The sequence below is a fragment of the Halichoerus grypus genome, chromosome 9 (genome assembly GCF_964656455.1).
Source record: "Halichoerus grypus chromosome 9, mHalGry1.hap1.1, whole genome shotgun sequence".
NCBI classification, from domain to species: Eukaryota; Metazoa; Chordata; class Mammalia; order Carnivora; family Phocidae; genus Halichoerus; species Halichoerus grypus.
The window spans coordinates 41,071,134-41,094,008 of NC_135720.1; the positions used below are offsets into that span (position 1 = coordinate 41,071,134).

The 22,875-nt window shown below is 39.2% G+C and overlaps 1 protein-coding gene across 1 annotated transcript; it reads right to left on the reverse strand.

The window, feature by feature from the left end:
* Positions 1–8,014: 8,014 nt before the first annotated feature.
* Positions 8,015–21,478, reverse strand: GJA1 (gap junction protein alpha 1). The gene is made up of 2 exons (XM_036119017.2): positions 21,280–21,478; positions 8,015–10,955 (listed from the first exon to the last, which is right to left on the reverse strand). The coding sequence occupies exon 2, from the start codon at positions 10,937–10,939 to the stop codon at positions 9,791–9,793; it is 1,149 nt and encodes a 382-aa protein (XP_035974910.1). The 5' UTR covers positions 10,940–10,955; positions 21,280–21,478; the 3' UTR covers positions 8,015–9,790.
* Positions 21,479–22,875: the final 1,397 nt, after the last annotated feature.

Consider the following 22,875-nt stretch of genomic DNA (forward strand, 5'->3'; position numbering starts at 1 on the left):
ATGTGAAAGGTTAACTTCGACTTATGCGTGTTTCCCTGGTGGAGATACATGTCTGGTATAGAACTAGAGAGTCATGCATGCTACAGTTGTGCTCACGGATCAGCAGTCAGTAATTTGGAGGTGTTGCTGTTACTACTATGGCAGACAAAATGCTAGGCACTGATGGTAACAGCAGAGAAAAAGACAGAAGAGGCTCCTGTTTTCATAATGAGTACAGTATATGCGGAAGTCAAACACTGAATCATTCCGTCTATGTTGTGATAAGAGAGCAAGGTGCCCTAGGAGTAGAGTATAAAAAGAGAAAGATTCCGGGAGGAAGCAAGAGTTCAGCTGAGAACGGAAGGATGAGTAGGAGTTAGCTGTGTAAAAGAGGAGGAGGAATGTGAATTAGTCAGAAGGAACCCCATCTGTGCAAGGACCACCGGTAGAAAGAAACTGAGAGCTTCGGAGGTGCTGGGAAAAGTCTAGAACAGCTATGGCTCAGAGAGCTATGAAGAGCAATGAGACAAGAGCCCAGGTCCAGCTGATGTAATGTCTGAGAGGCACTTGAAGGATTGCAGTCATTATTTCCATAAAGACAAAGGGAGCCAGTAAAGATTGCTTAACTGGAAATCTATCTTTCCTTCCCTCTATTCTTTTTTTTTTTTTTTTTTTTTTTAGTGTTAATAATGCTCTAGACTCTTAGCTACTCTATGGTGGGGCACATTCTGACTCATCCTTATAAGTTTATATCATCAAATTCTCAAGAGGTCTGAAGGTTCCTTACAATGTGTACCTACCTATCTACTATAGGAACTGAATTTATGTGAAGTGCTTCTCACCTTTTCTTTTCATATTTATACTGTTCTTATTTTCTAGTCCTTGTCTACATTGTTGAATTTGGCATAAGACACTAAGACTTGTTTTCCAATGGCCCTGTGATATACAAATTGACATACCACTGTTTTACTTATTACAATTTTTACAGAAGTAGAAAACACACACACACAATAGAAAAAGAAAACACAGAGGCTGTGTTTTGATGCTCTGAATTTGACTGTACTGGGTCTTTTTTTTCCAGCATTACTACCTTTCCCTTTGTTCATTTCTCTTGAAAGAAATTGTAACCATTAGTTACTGCTTTCCATTTATCAAGGACTTACTGCACGTCCTATGTACGTTATTCATATCTCATTTAATCATCACAACAACCTTGCAGAAATGAAAGTTTATTTTTGTTTATAGTTGGGGGACTGAAGCTCAGATGTTATATAGATCTTGTTCAAGGTCACACAGTGGATAAATGACAAATACTAACTCAAGTAGTCTGTTTCAGTTTACCTGTACTTCTGTCAGCTTCAAAAATTCCGAGAACCATAAATTTAAATTAAAAAAATAGTATTTCTGGATAGACTCTCAAAAAATGTATGTTTGAAATTATGGGCATTGAAAAGTGTGAAAGGAAAAGTATACTACTCCTCAAACCTCGAGCCCACAAGCAAAATATGCAAAATCTGATCATTGATGAAAAATACATGTTACTTGCTATAAATGGAAATGAATGGTAAAAATAAAAGTACACCATGTCCAAACCATCAATACAGCTTTACCCTGACATATGGTTGTATTTATGGTTTGGGGAGATACTAAAAATAACAAGAAAGGGCACAAGACTTGTTTAAAGCACCATCTTTTAAAAATGTGTAGTGTATAAAGATGAATACAAGACCAAATCTTATTTAATGTATCAAGAATGTTTTCAGACACCCTTTTCTTGACATTTCCTAATTCCACTTTTGTCATTTTTGCTTGACATATCATTTCACTGCACAGCACACTTGTATTGATCATCTGAGGTTTGTGAACAGTTTTCAAGAAGCAACAGAGTTTATGTTCTACAAATATTGGAAATTCCCCAGAAGTCCTGGGATTTTTGGAAAATCTTCAGACATTCATGCTTCTAATTCTTGAAACCATTCACAGCCTTAATGTAATGTGGCTTTTAAAAGCAGTGCCTGCACTTTAAAGGTCATCTTGCATTTAGCCACAGATTGAGAGGATTGTTAAACATACTTTTTAAATGAAAAACAAAATCCAGTCTAAATACCTGAACCAATCATAGGGTTATCTTTGTCACCACAAACTATACGTCTTCCTTGACTTATGAGGGGGTTAACTCCCAATAAAACCATCTGAAGTTGTAAAGATCATTAAATCGAAAATGCATGTAGTACATCTAACCTATGGAATATTATAGCTTAGACTAGCCTACCTTAAATGAGCTCTGAACACTTACATTAGCCTACAGGTAGGCAAAATCATCTAACACAAAGCCTGACTTATAATAAAGCATTGACTATCTCATGTAATTTATTGAATACTGTACTGAAAGTGAAAAACTGAAGGACTGTACGGGTACAGAATGGTTGAGGGTTTACCTTCCCGACCATGTGGCAGACTGGGAGCTGCAGCTCTGCCCAGTATCAAAAGAGGATCCTACTACATAATGCTGGCCCAGAAAAAGATCCAAATTCAAAATCTGAAGTACAGTTTCTACTGAATATTATCACCTTTGCACCACCATAAAGTCAAAAAAATCCTAAATCGAACCATCATAAATCGGGAACCATTTTGTATGGGCTTTGTACTGTGTTAGACTGATTCATGACACATTGAAAGAGTGAAGTTTCTTTTGTCTTAATGACTTATTTCCAAAGCTAAGTTGCTACTGCACACCTACAAAAGCTGTAAATTCCTGTGTTAACTAGCTAACCACACTTTTTCCTATCAGAGCTACTCTTTTTTCTTACAACGTTGGTGTATTTTATATGAATAGATTCCCACATTGAAATTTTTCTCTAATTTGGTGTTACTTGGAATACATTATAGCTTCTTTAGCTCTTTTTTCACTCGCACATAAGAGCTAATTATCATGGAGAATCATCAGTTCAGAGGCAGAGCTTGGCTATAATGCTGACTAAAACTGACTGGTCAAATGCCAAGGCACCCTGGTTCCCACATTTGCCACGTTTGGAGTTTTAGATAACCATCACCTACGGTTCTTATACTCTTTAATTATAAATGCTGGAAGTCCTCCAGACAAGTGAGGACCAGAGTAAAGATGAAAACCAAACGAATATTGTGATGGTTTTTAATGATAGTCTTTAATTACAAATCTTAAACTCTGCTAGATTATTCCAGAGTTACTACTGAAATGTTTAACTTGGCACTTGTTAAAAAGTAAATATTTACGGGAGCAAGGAAAAGGTATATATGATGAAAGGAAGTGTTTGGTACCACAAATTAACAAACACCTAACAACAATCTTGCAACAAAACTGTTCTACATGTGCATAAGAAATAGAAAGGAAGGAGTCTGATGGAAGCTTTATGTCATTTCATCCATTTTATCTTCAATTGCAAATTCAGCATGGAAAAATTACACAATTGAAACTCCAGCTATGAACAAAACCTGAGAGGAAAGTGTGTGTGTGTGTGTGTGTGTGTGTGTGTGTGTGTGTGTGCGTGCGTGGGTGTATAGAGCTATGACAAACCAGAAAACTCTGATGAGAGGTTAGACTGAAGAAACGAATGGAGAAGAAATGTGATTTAAAGTTCTACACTGAAATCCCCTCAATCACGATCTAATTTACTGTATCTGCTGTCATTTTTCGTTTTTAAAATTATGAATTACAAAATTATAAATTATGATATATTTTAAGTATCAGAAAGTAATATAACAGGCAAATCTCTGTTACAGTTTTAACTTACATTGAATTATAGATGGCAAGATGCTGGATATAGTTACATTTAATTTCCAAATTACTTTGGTCTCACTGAAATTTGAAACTCATGAATGTAAAGTGGTTCCCCCCAGATATTTTTGAATTACCTGCCCCAAAAAGGCAGTCATTGACAAGCTTGGCCAAAATACGGAAAGTTGTCTCAGAACAAACATTGTCTTTAACTAGTTCTCCTGTTGTTCTATCTTTTTTTTTTTTTTTTAAAGATTTTTTATTTATTTATTTGAGAGAGAGAATGAGAGAGAGCAAGCACATGAGAGGGGGGAGGGTCACAGGGAGAAGCAGACTCCCTGCCGAGCAGGGAGCCCGATGCGGGACTCGATCCAGGGACTCCAGGATCATGACCTGAGCCGAAGGCAGTCGCTTAACCAACTGAGCCACCCAGGCGCCCTGTTGTTCTATCTTTGAATAAATCTTTATATAGTGAGGAGCTTGGATGATTAGAAATTAATATGGTAGAGCACTATGAAGGCCAATGTAATTCCAGTTGCTCTGAGTTGAGGAAAACTTAAACTAGACCTACAATCACATCAAAGTCTTCAAGGGCAATGACCAATTCAACTTTGGGACTCTGGCTGGAGTTGAGGCTTCAAGGCCGGTTTTAATGAATCTCAACATTTTCCCCTTCGTTCCCTGCAGTTCTTTGAGTTAACCTCAATTGTAGTCATTTTCATAGAGGTTAGGCTTAAGGTTAGTTTACATTTTATGTGAGGAAGCTTCTCTAAATTAATTAACTGTGTTTAGAATTAATAAATATGCCTGAATATATGAACTATATAACTCTGACCCAAGTTTTTCAAAGCAGAAGAAAGTCTTACACTTTTCTTCACTTACTTTTAAAATAAACTTCATGGTTTCTGCTACCATAGCAAATTCCGATTAAGTTTTGTAAAGAGTGACTGACTCAGGGCGCCTGGGTGGCTCAGTCGTTAAGCATCTACCTTCGGCTCAGGTCATGATCCCAGGGTCCTGGGATCGAGCCCCGCATCGGGCTCCCTGCTTGGCGGGAAGCCTGCTTCTCCCTCTCCCGCTCCCCCTGCTTGTGTTCCTTGTCTCGCCATGTCTCTGTCTGTCAAATAAATAAATAAAATCTTTAAAAAAAAAAAAGTGACTGACTGACAAGAGATTCCAGCACAAATGCCCAACGAGCCTCCAGTTCCACATTGCAGAGAGGCAGAGGGCTCGTTGCATTAAATAAGACTAGGGCCAGGCTTTGCTTTCAAAGTGGGTGCCTCTTTGAGACAGTTTTTGTATTCAACAGGAAAGTGTGTAGGCATTACTCTCCACGTCATAGCCCAAATAAGCATTTGGTTGTTTGGAAGAAACATCCAGCACCAGAAGAAATAATGACTTAAAATTTCGACACTTTTGAAGACCAGGAAACATGCAAAATTTTTCCTCCGAATCAGCTTTCTTCTTCACACGATACTCTTTATCCTGTTGAAGCAGTGTTTCCACGGTATTTGTTCCGTGTCTGCTCTTGAGTTCTGAAAATTGCCAGCTGCGAATACTGACATGCCAAGGGCTCAGCTGTATTTGCCCAACCAAGAAAAGGTAAAAACAGAATCTCAGAGCCAGTGAAAATTATAAACACGTTTCTACACTGTTGGTGTGCTGTTTATAAAAAGAACTCACTTTAAGACTTTAATAAGCCCCCAAACTTCATTATTTTGCTCTCCCCCCGAGTACAAAGCACAGATGTTTTGGCATGTTGGAATTTGAAGTTTGGAATTTTTAGGAGAGGCAGTGTGTGGGCAGAAAACTAGCATCCTGGGCAGGTTGAGGTTCAGCAATTTTCTCAAAATAATGTAAAAGAACAGCCCATGGCCTGGAAACTTAATAGAGACTCACAGGGGCTAGGATGTTAATGCACTGAACCAAAGAAGGACACTGGACTTCTTCCCAATATTTGAAGATATTAGACAACCGTGCCACTTTTAAAAATAGGCAACGTAAGCTTGCGTATGAAATTCTGAAGTAAAACAATGGTAACATAAAATATATGATTATCTAACAAAAGACTAGAGAATTCCACATAAAAGCAGAGGCTTTGGGTGCCTGGGTGGCTTAGTCATTAAGCGTCTGCCTTTGGCTCAGGTCATGATCCCAGGGTTCTGGGATCGAGCCCCGCATTGGGCTCCTTACTCAGCCAGAAGCCTGCTTCTCCCTTTGCCTGTTTGTGCTCTCTCTCTGTCAAATAAATAAATAAAATCTTAAAAAAAAAAAAAAAGCAGAGGCTTTGTTTAAAAATAAGTTTCCTAGTGTTAACAGAATAAGAAATAGTGTTGTAAGACAATAAAAAAGAATCCTGGAGTTTCTCTTCCCTATTCCTATTCTAATATTAAACTTTTTTTCCCCCAGCAGACTCTAGAACTGCCCTGCCCAATATGATACCCACTAGCCACATGTGGCTGTTTAATTAAAATTTAAATTAATTCATTTCTTCAGATTCACTAACCACATTTCAAGTGTTCAATAGATGATGTGGCTAGTGGCTACCATAGTGAACAGAATAAAACATTTCCACCACCATAGAAAGTTCTACTACTTCTAGAAGATTCAAAATTTTGATATTTTTAAAGATGAAATTTTATGCAAAAAATGAGTAATATTCGTGGAATGAAACCACATTGTTTTCTCGTAATTTTTAAACACAACTCAATTTAATTTTTAGCTGTGGAAAGCAGGCAGCCAATTAAGCAAAATGTAGAGTGGAACATCTTTTTTAAACTTCTGGAAGGGTTCACCTTGAAGCTTCCTTGGGCAGGAATTGTGGGGCCATTCTAAAAATTGCCACTCCTTAACTACCTGACATATGCTTAACAGTGATTTCCTTTGGGAATGAGAACTTCTCGGATATATGTATACATTTACAAAACTGTGTACATTTCTAATATGCCTATTTTTAATAAATTGTGAAAGCTTTAAAGTTGGGAAATGTTTAGAATGAACTATTTCTGAAATATGTAACTTGCCCTCTCATCTCCACACAGCTGTTATCAGAAACCTATTTCATACCACCACCCTACTTCAACATTCAGTGGTCTAATCATTTGTCCATCCATATCCTGTGACCCCTGCATGTGCAGGACATAGAAACACGTACATTCAAATAAATCATTAGTTTCTCTACTCCCCGTAGTAAGTGCAAACACATACATGCACAGAGAAAACTTGCCTCTCCCATTGGTTTCTCAGCCAGCCAAATGATAATACCTGAAGATATGTTGACATTACCAATTACATAATTGACTGGGAAACTGGTTATTAGATAATCCTTTGATTTAAAGCAGATCTCATAACCTTTGCTCATAAAAAAAAAAAAGCAACTGGGGCGCCTGGGTGGCTCAGTTGGTTAAGCGACTGCCTTCGGCTCAGGTCATGATCCTGGAGTCCCTGGATCGAGTCCCGCGTCGGGCTCCCTGCTCGGCAGGGAGTCTGCTTCTCCCTCTGACCCTCCCCCCTCTCATGTGCTCGCTCTCTCTCATTCTCTCTCTCTCAAATAAATAAAAATCTTTAAAAAAAAAAAAAAAAAGCAACTGGACTAGATTATTTCTAAATTAGTAATAATCTTATGCTCTAGTAATTGTTTGCTTTGTAATAATGTATATGTAGATTTAAAAAAAAGCTATTGAAATGTGACTTAGGAGTATTACTGTTAATAAAGTTTATATTTAAAATTACAACACTGTACATTGCCCCAAACTGTTCTACTCCCTCTGAATGATTCAATTTGGGGGGATGGGCGGAAAGGGAACGTTAGGAATTTTTAAAATGTATCTTCTGTATTTTCACAATGTCTTGGAATAATGGACTCAAAGATCTTTTTCATTCTTTTGTCGCAGAGCATAACCATACTTATACTTTGTTCTTATTATCTCCAGGAGGCTCCTCAGCTTTAAAATACCATCAACCTTATCTTTTTATGCTTACTTCTGTCATGTGAGATCTGCTAAATTACCTAGCATTACCTTATTTTAAACTTTATCACGCATCTCATTAATCTTGTATCCCAAATTCTACACTTGGGTACTTTATCTTCTTCTCAGTTGAACAAATACCCAAAAATGTTAACAATCAATGTTGCACTGAACCTAACTAATGATAATTGTTTTAAAGACTCCTGAAACTTGTGAATCTTATTTGCCTAAATCATCATAACCGATGGAAATGTCTTTGATAATCGTGAACAGATGTACTACAAGGTTTAAAAATCACACAGGATATAGAGGCTATCCTTATACTAAATTAAAACTTTATTGAATAAAGAACACTCTCCAGAACACATCTGATGGACTAGGTCTACATTACATGCAATGAAGCTGAACATGACAGTAGTTTAACATGGAATGTCAAACAAATTAATATTTTTCATTGTACAAAACTGTTTATGTAGCTGACATGCAAGAAGAAAAGTATGATACTCTGCATTTTCACTAATCATCTCTGATGAGTTTAAAAAGGCATCTGAAGAAACTGGTAGATTTCTTTAGGGTATATTTCAAATAAATTAGTTACATGTGTACTACTGAAACTCTTTCAACCTCTCTTGCATTCCAAATAAAATCTTAGTGCAAACATCAAAGTTGCTGGTCACTCCAAAAGACTGCCTAACTTATAACAGAATACAAGTTCTTAATGTGTATTAAGTAGGACAAAACCAAGAATACCAGTTAACTGCAAAATTCATTTAGGCACACTTAAAAGCCCACTCTAAGCATTTCTTCTAAGTGTCTCACATTAATTACTACAGCCTGTTTACAGTACTAAAATTCTATCATTCAAGCATCCATGATTACATTTCAGAAAAAGAAAATCATCCATTTCAGCAATAGCATTACTGCTATATTCTAAAAAAGAGGGGTAAAAAAGGGGGAAAAAAATCACAATTAACAAATACCAGTATCCACAATAGGATACATAGCGGGGGGAAAAAAAAACCACTTAGGGGAAAAAAAAAAAGTGTGCTTTACTTGCACAGCAGGAATTATATAATGTAAACACCATATTGGCCCACACCACAAAATCCATGAGAAAGGCTCAAATTTGAACACTGTGTTTGCATTATTTTCAAATCTGTGTTTGTGAGTTTATACTGCTCTGCTTGTACCAATACATGACAAATAAAACACACTCTTCCACACACATACACATACAAGTGATTGTTAAATATTGAGCATGGCTTGCTTCCCTGACTCTAATTCAAAAAATGTTAAGTGACATCCCAACTGTTTTAAAAATGTTTACAGAAACCATTAAATGAATGTGAACAGTAGTTGAGGAATGATGAAAAAGTGATGGCATTAATAGGATGCAAGTAGATGTAAAAAAAAAATTAATAATGTACATATGACTGGCTGATATTTGGGGAAAATGCATGGAAAGTCTTCTTCTGTGGGCCTTGTCTGAACCTTTAACTGATACCAAGAATAGAAAATACACTATGACAAGTCCACGGACACCTGGAGGGTCAGGCCTAGAACGCTTACCTTCAAAGTGCAAATTTTAACAATGGAATGTTTTAGCAGGGACATTAAAGACAACCCTCCAACTTTTTCTTGATAAAATGAAACAAGATGTCCAGGAAGTATTGTTTCCTGGCCAAAGTTATTTCAGTTTCATGGTAAAACAAAAAAAGTATTTAACCAAAAATATCACCCACTCTTTCACATACACAGAACTATTCTTAGGGGATATGGGGGGGGGGGGGAGAAAAAGCCCTTACCTATGTATCACCTAATGCAACTTATATTTAGAACTAAAGTTCTTTGAATCCACTACATTAAATACCAACTTGTACCTCCCTTAGCCCCTCCCTCTCCACCCACCTATCCCAAACACCCCCAATGAACCTAGGTATTCTAATGTCTTTGTGTTTTCTAAGCCTCATGACAAAGGCTGTTGAGTACCACCTCCACTGGAACAAAATGAACACCTAAGGTGCACTTTCTACAGCACCTTTTCTCTTCTCCACAACTGAGTGGAATCTCAATGCTCTCAAGCCTGGCTCTAGATCTCCAGGTCATCAGGCCGAGGTCGGCTGCTGGCACGGCTGCTGGCTCTGCTGGAAGGCCGCTGGTCCACAATGGCTAGTGGTTGCAGTTCATGCCCAGTAGCTAGTTTTTTAGAATTCTGGTTGTCATCAGGGAAATCAAAAGGCTGTGCATGGGAGTTGGAGATGGTGCTTCCGGCCTGCCCCATTCGATTTTGTTCTGCACTGTAATTAGCCCAGTTTTGCTCACTTGCTTGTTTGTTGTAATTGCGGCAGGAAGAATTGTTTCTGTCTCCAGTAACCAGCTTGTACCCAGGAGGAGACATGGGAGAGAGGGGAGCTGTGGGTGAGGAGCAGCCATTGAAATATGCATATTTCGGAGATCCACACTCTTTGGAGGGGCTCAGTGGGCCAGTGCTAGCATGGTAAGGATCGCTCTTCCCCTTCACGCGATCCTTAACACCCTTGAAGAAGACATAGAAGAGTTCAATGATGTTCAAGGCAAGAGACACCAGGGACACCACCAGCATGAAGATGATGAAGATGGTTTTCTCCGTGGGGCGAGAGAGGAAGCAGTCTACTTGATGAGGGCAGGGATCTCTTTTGCAAGTGTAAACGGCACTCAAGCTGAATCCATAGATGTACCACTGGATCAGCAAGAAGGCCACCTCAAAGACAGACTTGAAGAGGATACTAATGATGTAGGTTCGCAGCAGGCCCCCTCGCATTTTCACCTTGCCGTGCTCTTCAATACCATACTTGAACTTCTTTATTTCAATCTGCTTCAAGTGCATTTCCACGTTGACACCATCCGTTTGGGCAACTTTGAGTTCCTCCTCCTTCTTGTTCAGTTTCTCTTCCTTCCGCATCACGTAGAACACATGAGCCAGGTACAAGAGTGTGGGAACAGACACAAATATGATCTGCAGGACCCAGAAGCGTACATGAGAGATTGGGAAGGATTTGTCATAGCAGACATTTTCACAACCAGGTTGTTGAGTGTTACAACGAAAGGCAGACTGCTCATCACCCCAGGCCGACTCAACCGCTGTCCCCAGTAGCAGAATTCGGAAAATGAAAAGGACAGACAGCCACACCTTCCCTCCAGCGGTAGAATAGGCTTGAACCTTGTCAAGGAGTTTGCCTAAGGCACTCCAGTCACCCATGTTGCCTGGGCACCACCTGAAAAGAAACAAGAAGACAACTAAATGATCACGGACTAGAAATTATCAGTTAAAATGTACAGTTGTTTCCAGGCAACAGTCAAAATATTATAAAAGGTCTCATACCCTTCTATCACTTTTCAAAAAAAAAAAAAGTGCAAACTCTTCCTGTCCCGTTTTCCCCTGCAAACAAGTCTCACAATTTTCTTGAGATATGGTAAGTCTTAGACGCAGAGCTGACGTGCCCGGTAAATTGCAATCTTAACTTGCAAAGATATGTTACTTGCTCAACCATGTGACTTGAGAAACTGTCTATGCTAAGTGCCTCTGCTTATTTTATCCATCTGATAAATGAGGACAATTCTTGCCGGACAGGCTTGTGTCTGGATGCATGACTAAGCAAAATGCTGAAGGATGGTATTCAAAAAGTATGGATGTTTAAGAACTGGGATAAGAACACCCATGAACACACACAACCTGTTTCCAAACCTCAATCCTATTATATAGCATTTTATTCTTAATTATACTCTGAACTGTTTCACCTTGCTATTTCAATTGTATTTTGTGCATGTTCTATATTATGGTCATTTATACTTCTGTTTCTTCTTAAGCAGTGACTTATGTGGTTCAGAAGTCTGTCTTCTGCCCAGAGAAAAATATGCTGTACTAAAATACACCATTTTGACATAATGTGTCATTATGTGCAGGAAACTACTTTCAAAACAAGCAAAGATTAAATGCACATCACATTTCTTTTTTTACAAAAAATTTTTTTTATTTTAGAGAGAGAGTGCATGTGCGCGTGAGTTGGGGGAGCAGAGGGAAAGAATCTTCAAACAGACTCCCACTGTGTGTGGAGCTCCACATGGGGCTTGACCTCATCACCCATGAGATCATGACCATAGCTGAAACCAAGAGCCAGAGACCTAATCGACTGAGCCACCCAGGCACCCCTGCACATCACATTTCAAGTAGAAGTTCAATTTGTCGCAATACTAATTATAGCCTAAGGGGCGCCGGGCGGGGGGCGGGGGGGGGGGGGGGAACGACACCATTTTAAAGTGTTATCTCTAGCAAAAATTATTGGTTTTTCATCTTTTGATTGCTGTATACTTTCAAGTTCCCTTATCAGGCTTTGGGCCCTTATCCTATAGACTAGATTTAACTTTTCTATCAATACCTAGATATCTTAAGCCTAGGACTTCCCCATTGCTGGGGATGAGAAATGGAGCAAAGTCTGTGGAGATGACATGGATCTCAAAAGTTATTTAGCTAATTCAATTTATACTTCTAATGCCAATAGTTCATTTAACTGATGAAAGTGGAGCTCTTAAAGGTATAGGAAATATTTGACTATCAGTAGAGCCACAAGGAGACTTATGATCCCAAGGCTAAGGATTTCCAATGCACCACACTGGTTTTAAAATTATAGTGAAGCTGGATTAAGGCTAGAAATGTTTTCATGCTTTGATACAATCTTAGCAAGGGCTGAGAGCTGGGAATAATGAGTGACATTACATGTGGCAGGCACAGAGAATATAGTTTAATTTTCAGAGAGTATTAAGTGGAGAGTAAAAAAAGGACGAAGTGGTCAAAGATTATTTAATAATCAAAAACAAGCAAAGCAAAGACTTTCCAGGAGCTTAGTAATGAAATTTTAAATAGTGCAACTGAAAGTAGGATTATACAGGCTTCTTGGAAATATGTTCATTATCTGAATATGAAAGTTTCTCATCTGGTATTCAATTATGAGCCACCTTCTCCTTGTAGGAAGTAAATGAAATCCAAGGGAGTCTTGTCCCCACCATGCAACATTACATTGCTGTTTAATGCCTGGACCTCCGGGCTACAGGGGCCAGAAAAAATGAAATGGAAATCTGGCCTGGGATTTCCTGGATGGAACAAAGAGATGGCTGATCCATAAAGTGAAACTATGTACCAGCTATCTAAATTGGCAGTTGATGGGTGTCTTTGATGGCAACCCAAAGACTGGTGCCAAGGAATGCTAAGGGAAGAGTGGGAGGTGGGTGGGCAGGTCACAGAAATAATGCTTTTCCAATGGTCATAAAAAAGGGAGCTTCCCTTCTACTTTTGGGAAGGGCCATTTTAGATTCCGAAGTGACATGTTAGACAGTGAAACTGATGTATGAAAAGAGCAGTCAAAAAAGAACAAAGGGAAAAAAAGAACAAAGGCTTATAAGGTTGACAAAGAGAGTTAAAGAGTCAAGAAGGCTCAAAGTGATAGGGAGTAATTTAGCTTTGATGGACAGTTTGATGGTGAGACAACGTAAAAGAAAAAACCTACAATTTAGCAGAAAATACTACCCTGGGAATGAAGAAGTACAGTCCATGAGGGTCAAACAAACATAACAGAATTTTTGGAGCTCTATCAGTAGATAGTTTCTATGTGATGATGTGTAAATTGGCCTTAATTCTGTTTGCAGAGAATTACAATATTTTGCCAGTGTCATCTGCTTTTGCTCAATACTCCAACTGCCGGGAGGGAAGTGGGACGGCGAAATCAACTCTAAAATGATAAACTGTCTGCATACATCTCATCAAATTCACTCAGTGATCGAGCTCAAGACAAATTAAACATGTTTAGATATATTACTGGGCATACTGAGAAGTCATTTTGGTCAGTGTTTCATCATTATTCAAGGCTCAAAGTTAAAATAGGATTATGTAGATGCTTGTGGCAATTAATGACTAAGCTTCGGTACATTCTATGGAAAATAAAACTTGACTTTCATCTAATTCTGAGATTCCCAAAAATGCCCCACAGTGCCAAAGTATGTGAATTGGGTCACTGAGCAGTTCACTAGGTAGTATTCTTTAATACACCAGCAACTTAATTGCAAAGTTGTCTTTTCTTTAAGCACCCACACGGTTGTCATTTGCATTAATGAGTTATACTCTTTCATCTGAATGAGATGAATTGTCCAATTAGACACCTGGTATCCTGTAACCAGTCATTACCACTATCATAGAGACCATCAGATAATGTTTAATGTGATGGTTTATAATGCTTGTGATTTTCAAGGAGAGGTAACAAAAATATTACCTTTTCTGGGTAGGTGTTCCCTTTGTTCTGAGTCAAAAGTTCTATCAACTAGTTGACCCCCCCACCCCATTAGTATTGTCATTTTTCCAAGTCTTAGTCAAAAAATTAATGTCTTTTTATAAATAATAGGCATAATTATATGTTCACAGAATCCCTGGCATTGATTTACACACTACAGCCCTCATTCATATTCACCAGCATTAAGACAGGTCTATTTTTTATACGATACATGAGAAAAGCACAGCAGTGGAGGCAGCTGAATGTTCATCATATATATTCATGCCTCCACCTCTAGGTTCCCAGGTTGGAACTTTATAGGTAGAATAAGGTCTCCGTTAAGGAGTTATGCAAATGCTTGACAGCAGGTGGAGCATCCTTCTTCTGTCCTCTGTGTACCATATTAGGGCACATTTTCCTTTGCTCTTTGTGGCCCTCCAGACTAGAGGCCAAAAGCCATAGATATCCAAGCATGACCACCTCTGCAGTGGTTCCCAAACCGCACCACAATCATTGGTAGCATTTGTTAAAAACATACATTCCTGGCACTCACCAGCCTGACTAATCTGATTTGGGTGGGGGGGAAGAGTGCTGGGATATTAGTTTGTCTCTTTTCTCTTTTTTAAACAAATGCACCAGGTAATTCCGAAGTTTCAGGCCAGCAGGCAAGCCAAGGGTTCCTTGACATTTTCGGTGCTCTCTTGTTCAAAATATTTAGGACTGGGAAATGCCAGGAGAGCAGGAAGGGACAGAGAGTACCTAAAAAGGCAAAAGGGGTGGCCCAGGATCAGGAGCAGAGGCTGACTGGGCGCCTGGGAATGAAGCTCACCCTTCACAGCACCACCTTGTGTCACTCCACTTCCATCTGATGCGCCCCAAGACCACAAGGACTCAAACACCTTATTTAAAATGAAAATAAGTCTTCAATTTTAAATTACTTTTGACTGTCCCTTTTGCCAGAGCAAATCACCATGCCAAAGCCGTAGTCAAGTCATTTCATGTCATTAATATACTAAGAATTGTTAGGAAAACTAGAAAATATTTTAATTTCAATTTTAAAGAATTTCCCAAATGACAGCTGTAATGAGCTTGGAGCAGGGACTTAAAAATGGCAAATGGGATTGTTAAAAACCAACATGAGACGTGACACCTATCACCTTTTTTATGACTGAAAGTAAGCACTTAAGAGAAGATGAAGAAAAAATAAAATCACGAGGGCTAAAAATGTGTAAGAAAATGACTATATAAGTTCCTCAAAAAATCATTAAATAGATCTATCTGGGGAAAAGTGTAATGCTGTGTGTTTAACATACTACAACCAAAAAAATTTTAAGCCCCTAAGCTAAAATGTAAACCTCCTGATGTTTTTCTTTAACTTTTAGAAGAACCCCTGTCCCTTGCAGTAAATGTCTTTGAGGGGGCTCAGTCAAGACAGTTACAATGGCCAAGAGGTTCCTTGGTAATATTCACATCCACGCGTAATTAACATAACCCACATTCATTCTGTCAGCAAATACTACAGGCTTTATCTTCCTCCAAAACCCAGACTGACGAATCTCTCCACCACCCCTGCTCCTAGCCCCATCTTGGCCATCATCACCTCCTCAGGTTTCAGGTCACTAGCCTAGTCACCCTGCTTGCCAAACCATTCTCCTCCAAGAGCCAACCTCAAGAACGAACACTCAAGCTCGGCTCCGTCTCTGTGGTTCACTTCCTCACTTCTGTAGGTCTCCACTCTGGTCTCACTTCATCAGCCAGCCCTCTAGTCCGCTCACTTCCTATTCCCTTTGTCCTGTTCTTGTTTTGTTTTGTTTTTTTTAATGGTCTTTAGCTGTACTTGACGTATTACATATATTTACCTGTTTGTTGTCTGTCTCCCTCCATGGCAAGGACTTAGTACTATCTGCTTTCCTCCACTACAATGTGAGCTCCTTGAGGGCGTGTCTTTGTCCACGGCTGTGACCACAGTACTTAAGAGTCAGAGATACTAAATAAGTATCTATTAAATGAATTAAAGGAGGCCTGTACCAAAAAAAAAAAAAAAAAAAAAAAGGGCACCAGGTTCCATTCATCAGTGTTGTTTACTACCTCTTTGGGATTCTCTTATGTATTTCCCAAACTCTGAAGTTTCAAATTAATTAAAAAAGGGACTTTCTGGGGCGCCTGGGTGGCTCAGTCGGTTAAGCGTCTGCCTTCGGCTCAGGTCATGATCCCAGGACGAGCCCCGCATCGGGCTCCCTGCTCGGCAGGGAGCCTGCTTCTCCCTCTCTCTCTGCCTGCCACTCTGCCTACTTGTGTTCTCTCTCTCTCTGTCAAATAAATAAATAAAATCTTTAAAAAAAATAAATAAAAAAGGGACTTTCATAGTAAAAAAAAAAAAACAAAAAAGGACTCTCAGCATCTCCTGTTATACAGACATTAAATTTTCAAGTGATAATTGCTAAAACAGAAAACTGTCTGTTGAAACATGCTTCAAATGATTCCTGAGCAGTCAGTAAAGACTGATGTAAGAAAAAAAAAGGTTCTTTAACAAAGAGCTTCTTGAATTTATTACGTGACATCATAGTAATTTGGGATTCTTGCAGCACTGCGTCAGGTATCATAGATGTTTACTCAGTCTTACTATTCTGTTGTTACAGGTTAAGATTTTAAAACAACCACCGCGTGCTGTCATCCCCCCAATTCTGCAGTATTCTCACTCTGTACTACGTGATGCAATCACAGCTGAGAATAAGTAACACCAGGGTGTCTCGCAATAGAAGAAACAGCCTGTTTAAACTTGTTTCTATTTCAAGGATGACAAATCTTGAGGTAGGCCTGGAGCTCTGAAGGGTTGCTGATAGCAACCCTGGGTAACAGAACATCTCGGTGTAGTCGTCTACGCAGGCAATTAAGTGATTTGAGTCGGGTACCATGGCAAATATTCCCGGTTCAAATAATACACAACTTTTTGCTTCCTTATACCTGGACAGTTACCCTAACTCTGTGGTGTGTCAAACCTACTCCATTTAAACATCTATTTACAATTCTGCCTCATGGTTCCCCGATTATCCTTAGATTCCTCTATAAAGAATGACACCATTTTATTTCCTCAGGCATATGATGCATAGCATAGAACTGCATGGTTTGTTTTTTTTGGGGGGTGGGGGTGGGCGAGGGGTGGGGTGGGGAGAGACTAACCTTTCTTTCCTTGGTTCTTACCCCTGTTCATCACATAAGTCAATCTACATCAACGTCCACAGAACATTGAGATGAGATGGATGTTGAGGGGTGAGGGACTCCAAAGATAGTATGAGGCCTACCAAAGAGAGACAACACCCCGCTCCAGTTCTGCAGCTACCACTCAACTCCCCCACTAATAGAAGTGTCTCATGGTCACTTCATGGGTGCTAGAAGAAAAACCCTAAGCCAGAAGCCGCAGGCAAAAAGCCATGTTCTTCTATTGTGATCTGATGAGCTTAAAAAACGTAATTTCTGTCAGTTCTTGGTGTTCCCCTCCACTCACCTCCGAATTGACTATTTTTATTGAATAGCCTGGTTATTTTCTCAACATGTAAACACACCATTAGGGTGCTCACAAGTGTATTGATTAAGAACAGTCCATTTTCTTCAGTGAGCACTGAATAAGATAACTCATGTACTTGGAGCTCTTTTAAGAGCTCAATGAAGTTTAGTTATTATTCTTTAAAAGATCTTTAGATATAGATACAGCTCATGTATTTTATTATCTTGGAATATTTTCTTTAGCAAAACAGCAACTAGGAAATGATTAACATTTTCCTAATGGTAATCAAAATTAGTTTTCAAGATGTTCTTGTAATGAGTACAATATTGCTATTTTAGCAATCCCATACAGATCTGTGAGAAGGAAGAATTTACCCTTTATCAGTTGATAAGGAGAAAAAAACCTTGAAGAATGTCTGCCTGTCTGTTTGTATTTGAAGGCATCTTCCCCAAATCATGAAAAGAGCCATATCCTATAGGACATATCTGGCTCACAGAAATTGCTAAAAACAAACACAAAAAAAACCCCACCACTCCATTTCTGTATTACTGTGAATTTTAAGCATTCCATAAAACATATTTTCTAGAAATTAATTAGAAAGCTAGGGAAATTTGGATATAAAGATTACGGAAAATTTTAAGGCTAAAGCCATTGATATACGTATCTCACCATGGTTTGTGTTTTCATTTTGGCAAAAGACAGTATGTACCTACATAGCCAAATGGTGAATTTAGACAGGTTAAGTGAAGACTTTAGGTAGTTATCCCAAGGATCAAAAAAATATATACAATCAATTAATCTCCCAATGAAGGAGAAATCCTGGGGATTTTTTTCTTAAACTTGACTTACCTATACTGCATATTGACCTTAATGATAAACACTAAATTAAACTACTTTTCCCTCCAGAGCTGAACTGCTGTCTGTGGATAAGCTTCAACAATCTATTTAAACAACCAAGAATCTTGGAGGGAAGTCAGAACAACAGGAAAGGTGGAGTAGAAAGTATTAATCACTGGTGACTTCCCTATCATTCCCTTCCCTCTGGTATCATATATTAAAAGGCTCTGAAGCTTCATACAAAGCGATACCTCTGGATATTATAAAAGAAAGGAAGGAATGCACTGTATCATGAGTTTCCATCCTTCTCTATGCAGGAATTGGAAACATCTAAGAAAACAACTCTCAGTATCTGCAAACACACCCTTTTAGATGCTTGCTACAGAATATCTTTGAAACCTTGTGTCCCAGAGAGGGTCGGCAATGTGGGAATCAATCATACAGTAAAGGGTGAGAAACCAAGTGGATGGCAGCTGTGGTGATGAACTCTAAAAGGCATTAGAAAAATGTGGAACCTGTTTAAACAGTGAAGAAAGTAGGCGCATAACACTACTACTGCCATTTTCCATGCAAAGGACAAGTGACAGCTATACTCTGACTTTGGGAAGTACAAAGCACCACACATACACACTGCCAGGACAGAACCTACTCCTGCCATAATTTTCAGTCAATTGGCCTACCTGGAAAAATTACCCTTCCCCAGAGGTGTTTTCTACCTAACCAGTTTTTTTTTTTTTCATTATTTGAGATGGAATTAATTTAATGAGGTCTCTGCATTACTACAGGCTTTTATTTTCAACAATCCTTGCACAAAAATAAAAATTTGGCTTCTTTAAGAAATCTCAATCTATTGTTCAAATTGCAACGGGGCACTTTGTGATCAAGTGTGCCCAATTTTCAAAGGGTGAGAGGAAGCACCTTTTTCTCACTAACTTGGTTGGTGATACAGAAATTAAACCCACCTCCAAATAAACCCAAAGCTACCAACAATGTATAGCTCTCCTTTTCCCACCCCCACTTTGCACTTCTGAAGAGAAACACAGGCACGTCTCAGGGTGAGGATGACTATGAGGTTGGTCAAGGTGAGATTATGATAAACTTTATCTGACAAGCTCAGCAAACATTTGGATGCCGAAGAGGATAGTGTGGGCAATCCGCTGCTCGGAACTCAAGGTTTGAGTTTCCGAATTCCGTACTGATTTGCCTTTGGACACGTCATTAGCTCTTCCCTTATTTCATTACGGGCACCTCCTCCCCCCGGCTCCCCACTCCCATTCTTGGGAAGTTTTTGAGAACTTCCAAGAGAGTTACAAGTGCAGTATAAGCACGGTAATTCCCAAGGTACTCAGATTGCCTTACCAACGTTTACACAGTAGGATTCAACAAGTTTAAGAGGAAAAAAAAGGAGGGGGGAGGGAAGGTAAATTGGATTGACACGTTTAATTAAATTAATCGTTTGCTCTTCTTTTACCATTTGGCACCAAGTCCATCTGCCCCTGCTCCTCCCCCCCTCCCCTTTCTTTACAGTGGCGGCCGCGGACTTGAGCCCGGTTTGACTGGTAACGATTTCAGGGAAACGTAGCAAACCTCGACAAACCCCGCGGTCGGGCAGCGCAGGAGTCCAGGGCGAGCCCGACGGATGCTAAGATGGCAGAGGCGCCCCGCGCCCCCCCTCCTCCCCCCCCACCCCCCCCGCCCCAGCCTCCGCATAAGCTTTCATTTTTACTTGCTTTTCAGCATTCGCCGGTGCAAATACTTCAAACCTCAGCGTCGCACCAAGAATTTAAACTAATTACTTTGGCCTGTGAAGTGTGAACAGACAAAATCCTTAGCGGGCACGAAAATGCATGGCTGCACCTCTGGCTAACAGAAGGCGTGTTACCAACAAGAGCATTTAAGAAACTGAACCCTTTAACATAACAAATCAACGTAATCACTGCCTACAGGCAGCACTCAAGCAACTCCAACCCGAAGTTGCCCTACAGTTCTGAAGTCTGTCACAGGTTCGGACAGGCAGAAGAGGGGTCGGAGGGGTGGGGGGTGGCTAGCTCCCGCTAAGGCGCTGTTTAAGAAATTTTGTTTCATATTCTTTCTAAGAGTTTCAGTCTTAGGAGACGGTTTTGGAAATGCACCCTGGCATTCACTTTTGTTCTAAACGTCTCTTCTTCCCTTCTAATGCTTTGTAAGTAACCACCACCCATTCAAGGGATTTCATCTGCTGAATTGCCAACGTGGTCGAGTAAAAAAGGTGGCTCTCCTGAGGGTCTCATGTTTCCGTAGTGGTTGCTAACACAAAGTAACTACTTACTGTTGCTTTAAAAACCTCAATATTACAACTCTGATTTTTATATCTTTTTGTTTACTGGGGAAAATTCTAGGAAGGGACCACGTGGAAGTCAAGTAACCGCAAGGTCTTAACAAAGCACTTTGTTAAGAAGTTTGCTTTGCACAGCTATAGAACATCAATCAGGATTTACATATGAAAAAGCACAAAGTGTAGAACTCTATAGAAAGCAAGCTAAGCAAATTTGCACTTTGATTTTTTTGTGATGTTGTCTGTCAAATCCCCAACCCAGGCCCCAATCATCCCCCCCCACCCCAGTTACAAAACACCTAGACTATTATCGATTACCAAAAAAAGTAAAATTATACTCTAAAATGAAGAACCAAATATCCAGTAAACTGGTGCTTTATTCTAATCGGAAAGGTTTGGATCTTATTTTACCTGTTGCATTATTGTTAGAAACGTTTCAACAGTTAAGAAAATACTGACCGTTCAATTTTAAATGTAAAACTATAGACACATTTTCAAGTACATCATTCCACTTACAGTATCATATCAAAGCTACATTTAACACATTTTAAAACTTTAGAAAACTTTTACGTGTAGAAATAGAAACGAATAGGTAAAGGTTTTTTTGTTTTTTTTTTTTAACTTACTCTTTCTCTTAAAAGAAGTAGGCACGCCAAGTAATTGAACTCCTTGGAGGATGAAGTAAAATGAAAAAGCAAGTTCAGGCACTCAGACCTGTCTATTTAAAGTTTAAAAGTCTGCTGCTGTTTGGTACTTTCTTCACTCCTTCCCCCTAATGAAAGAAAAGTGCTGATACCTCGTAAAAGCTTTTTTCTAATTGGAGCACAGAGCTTTTAAAAGTTTCAAGCCACTGACTCAACGAGGAGGAGGGGCTGGAGGAGGGGAGGGGCAGAGGAAAGGCGGGGAGGAGAGTGGGGAGGAGGCCGGTGAACGTGGAAGGGTGGGGGAGAAAAGGCTCAGAGGAATAGCCAGGTTCAGATCAAGTTGTAGTTTAAATTTGCTGACGAGAAAAATGGAATAGCATTCGAGACGTGAATGCCACTACTTGTAGCTACTCTTTATAGATAGCAATTACTGGTTTTAGTTAGTGCTTGTTTCACCAAAAGTCCAGGGATAATAAAAAGTTCTGTATTTTACAATACTACAATCTTTTCTTCAATTATATATATATATATTGCATGTTTCATGTTGCAGTAAATAAAAATGGTGGAACAGAGTTTAGCCAGTGCAAACTTGTTTGATATTGGCTAAGGTGTGTGAAGTTAAAGGTGGGTGTGAGTTATTTGATGATCTAATTCCTTTCCTCTTAATTTAAGTAGGGACAATTAACAAAGGAAATGGTGGGATGGGAGAGAGACATTGCAAAAATGAACATATATGGTGGTATGCCCATCCCAAATCTACCTTCCAACCCCCCCCCCCCGACTGCTTTGAATTTTTACTCTTTCTTTCAGTTTAGCAAAAACTAGTTTTATATTTACAACTGTATTGTATATAAAACATTTTGACTGTGAGTTCGTGGTATCTGACCTCTACCAGATCTTTGAGGAACCGAAAATTTATAATATCTCAGTTCCATTCATGGCAATGCATTAAAAAATAATGCATTTGCAGTGAAATGTCAGGATTTTTTTTTTTTTTTAATGAAATACCCACATGTAAGTTGGCATTAAGTGGATCCCAAAACTATTGACCCTCCTGGTGACCATCTCCCTCTCCAAAACCCACTGTAGAGTTTTTTGACCAATGACAGCAGAACTGTGCATACAATTTTTAGATGATTTTCCTCCACTTCCCTCTTCAGCATTCTGCATTAAGGTTTATAATAGCCTGAGTTATGTTGCCTCATTCTTAGAGTGGGTACTCCTTTGAGGACTCCCCAGATGCCATGCCAGAGGGCTGCGGTAGGACAATTCCCCATAAACAGGCTTCAGTGATGCTCCTGAAGTTGGGCAGGGAAATCTCTTGGCCATTATTTTCTGGAAACAAAGCAAACTCATCTAGCCTGAATATTCCTTACTCTTTTCTCACTAATACAAGTACCAAGAAAAGGAGATGGCAAATATTTCCTGACAGATACCTTTCCCTACTTTCATTAAAATGATTATAAAACACCTTTTGAAATGTTGTTATTTTAAGACACAATTTTGCTCTCATTTGCTGGGCTATACTATTTCCAAGCGTACATTTTTCTTTAAGTTGAAGAAGGTGAATAAAGAAGT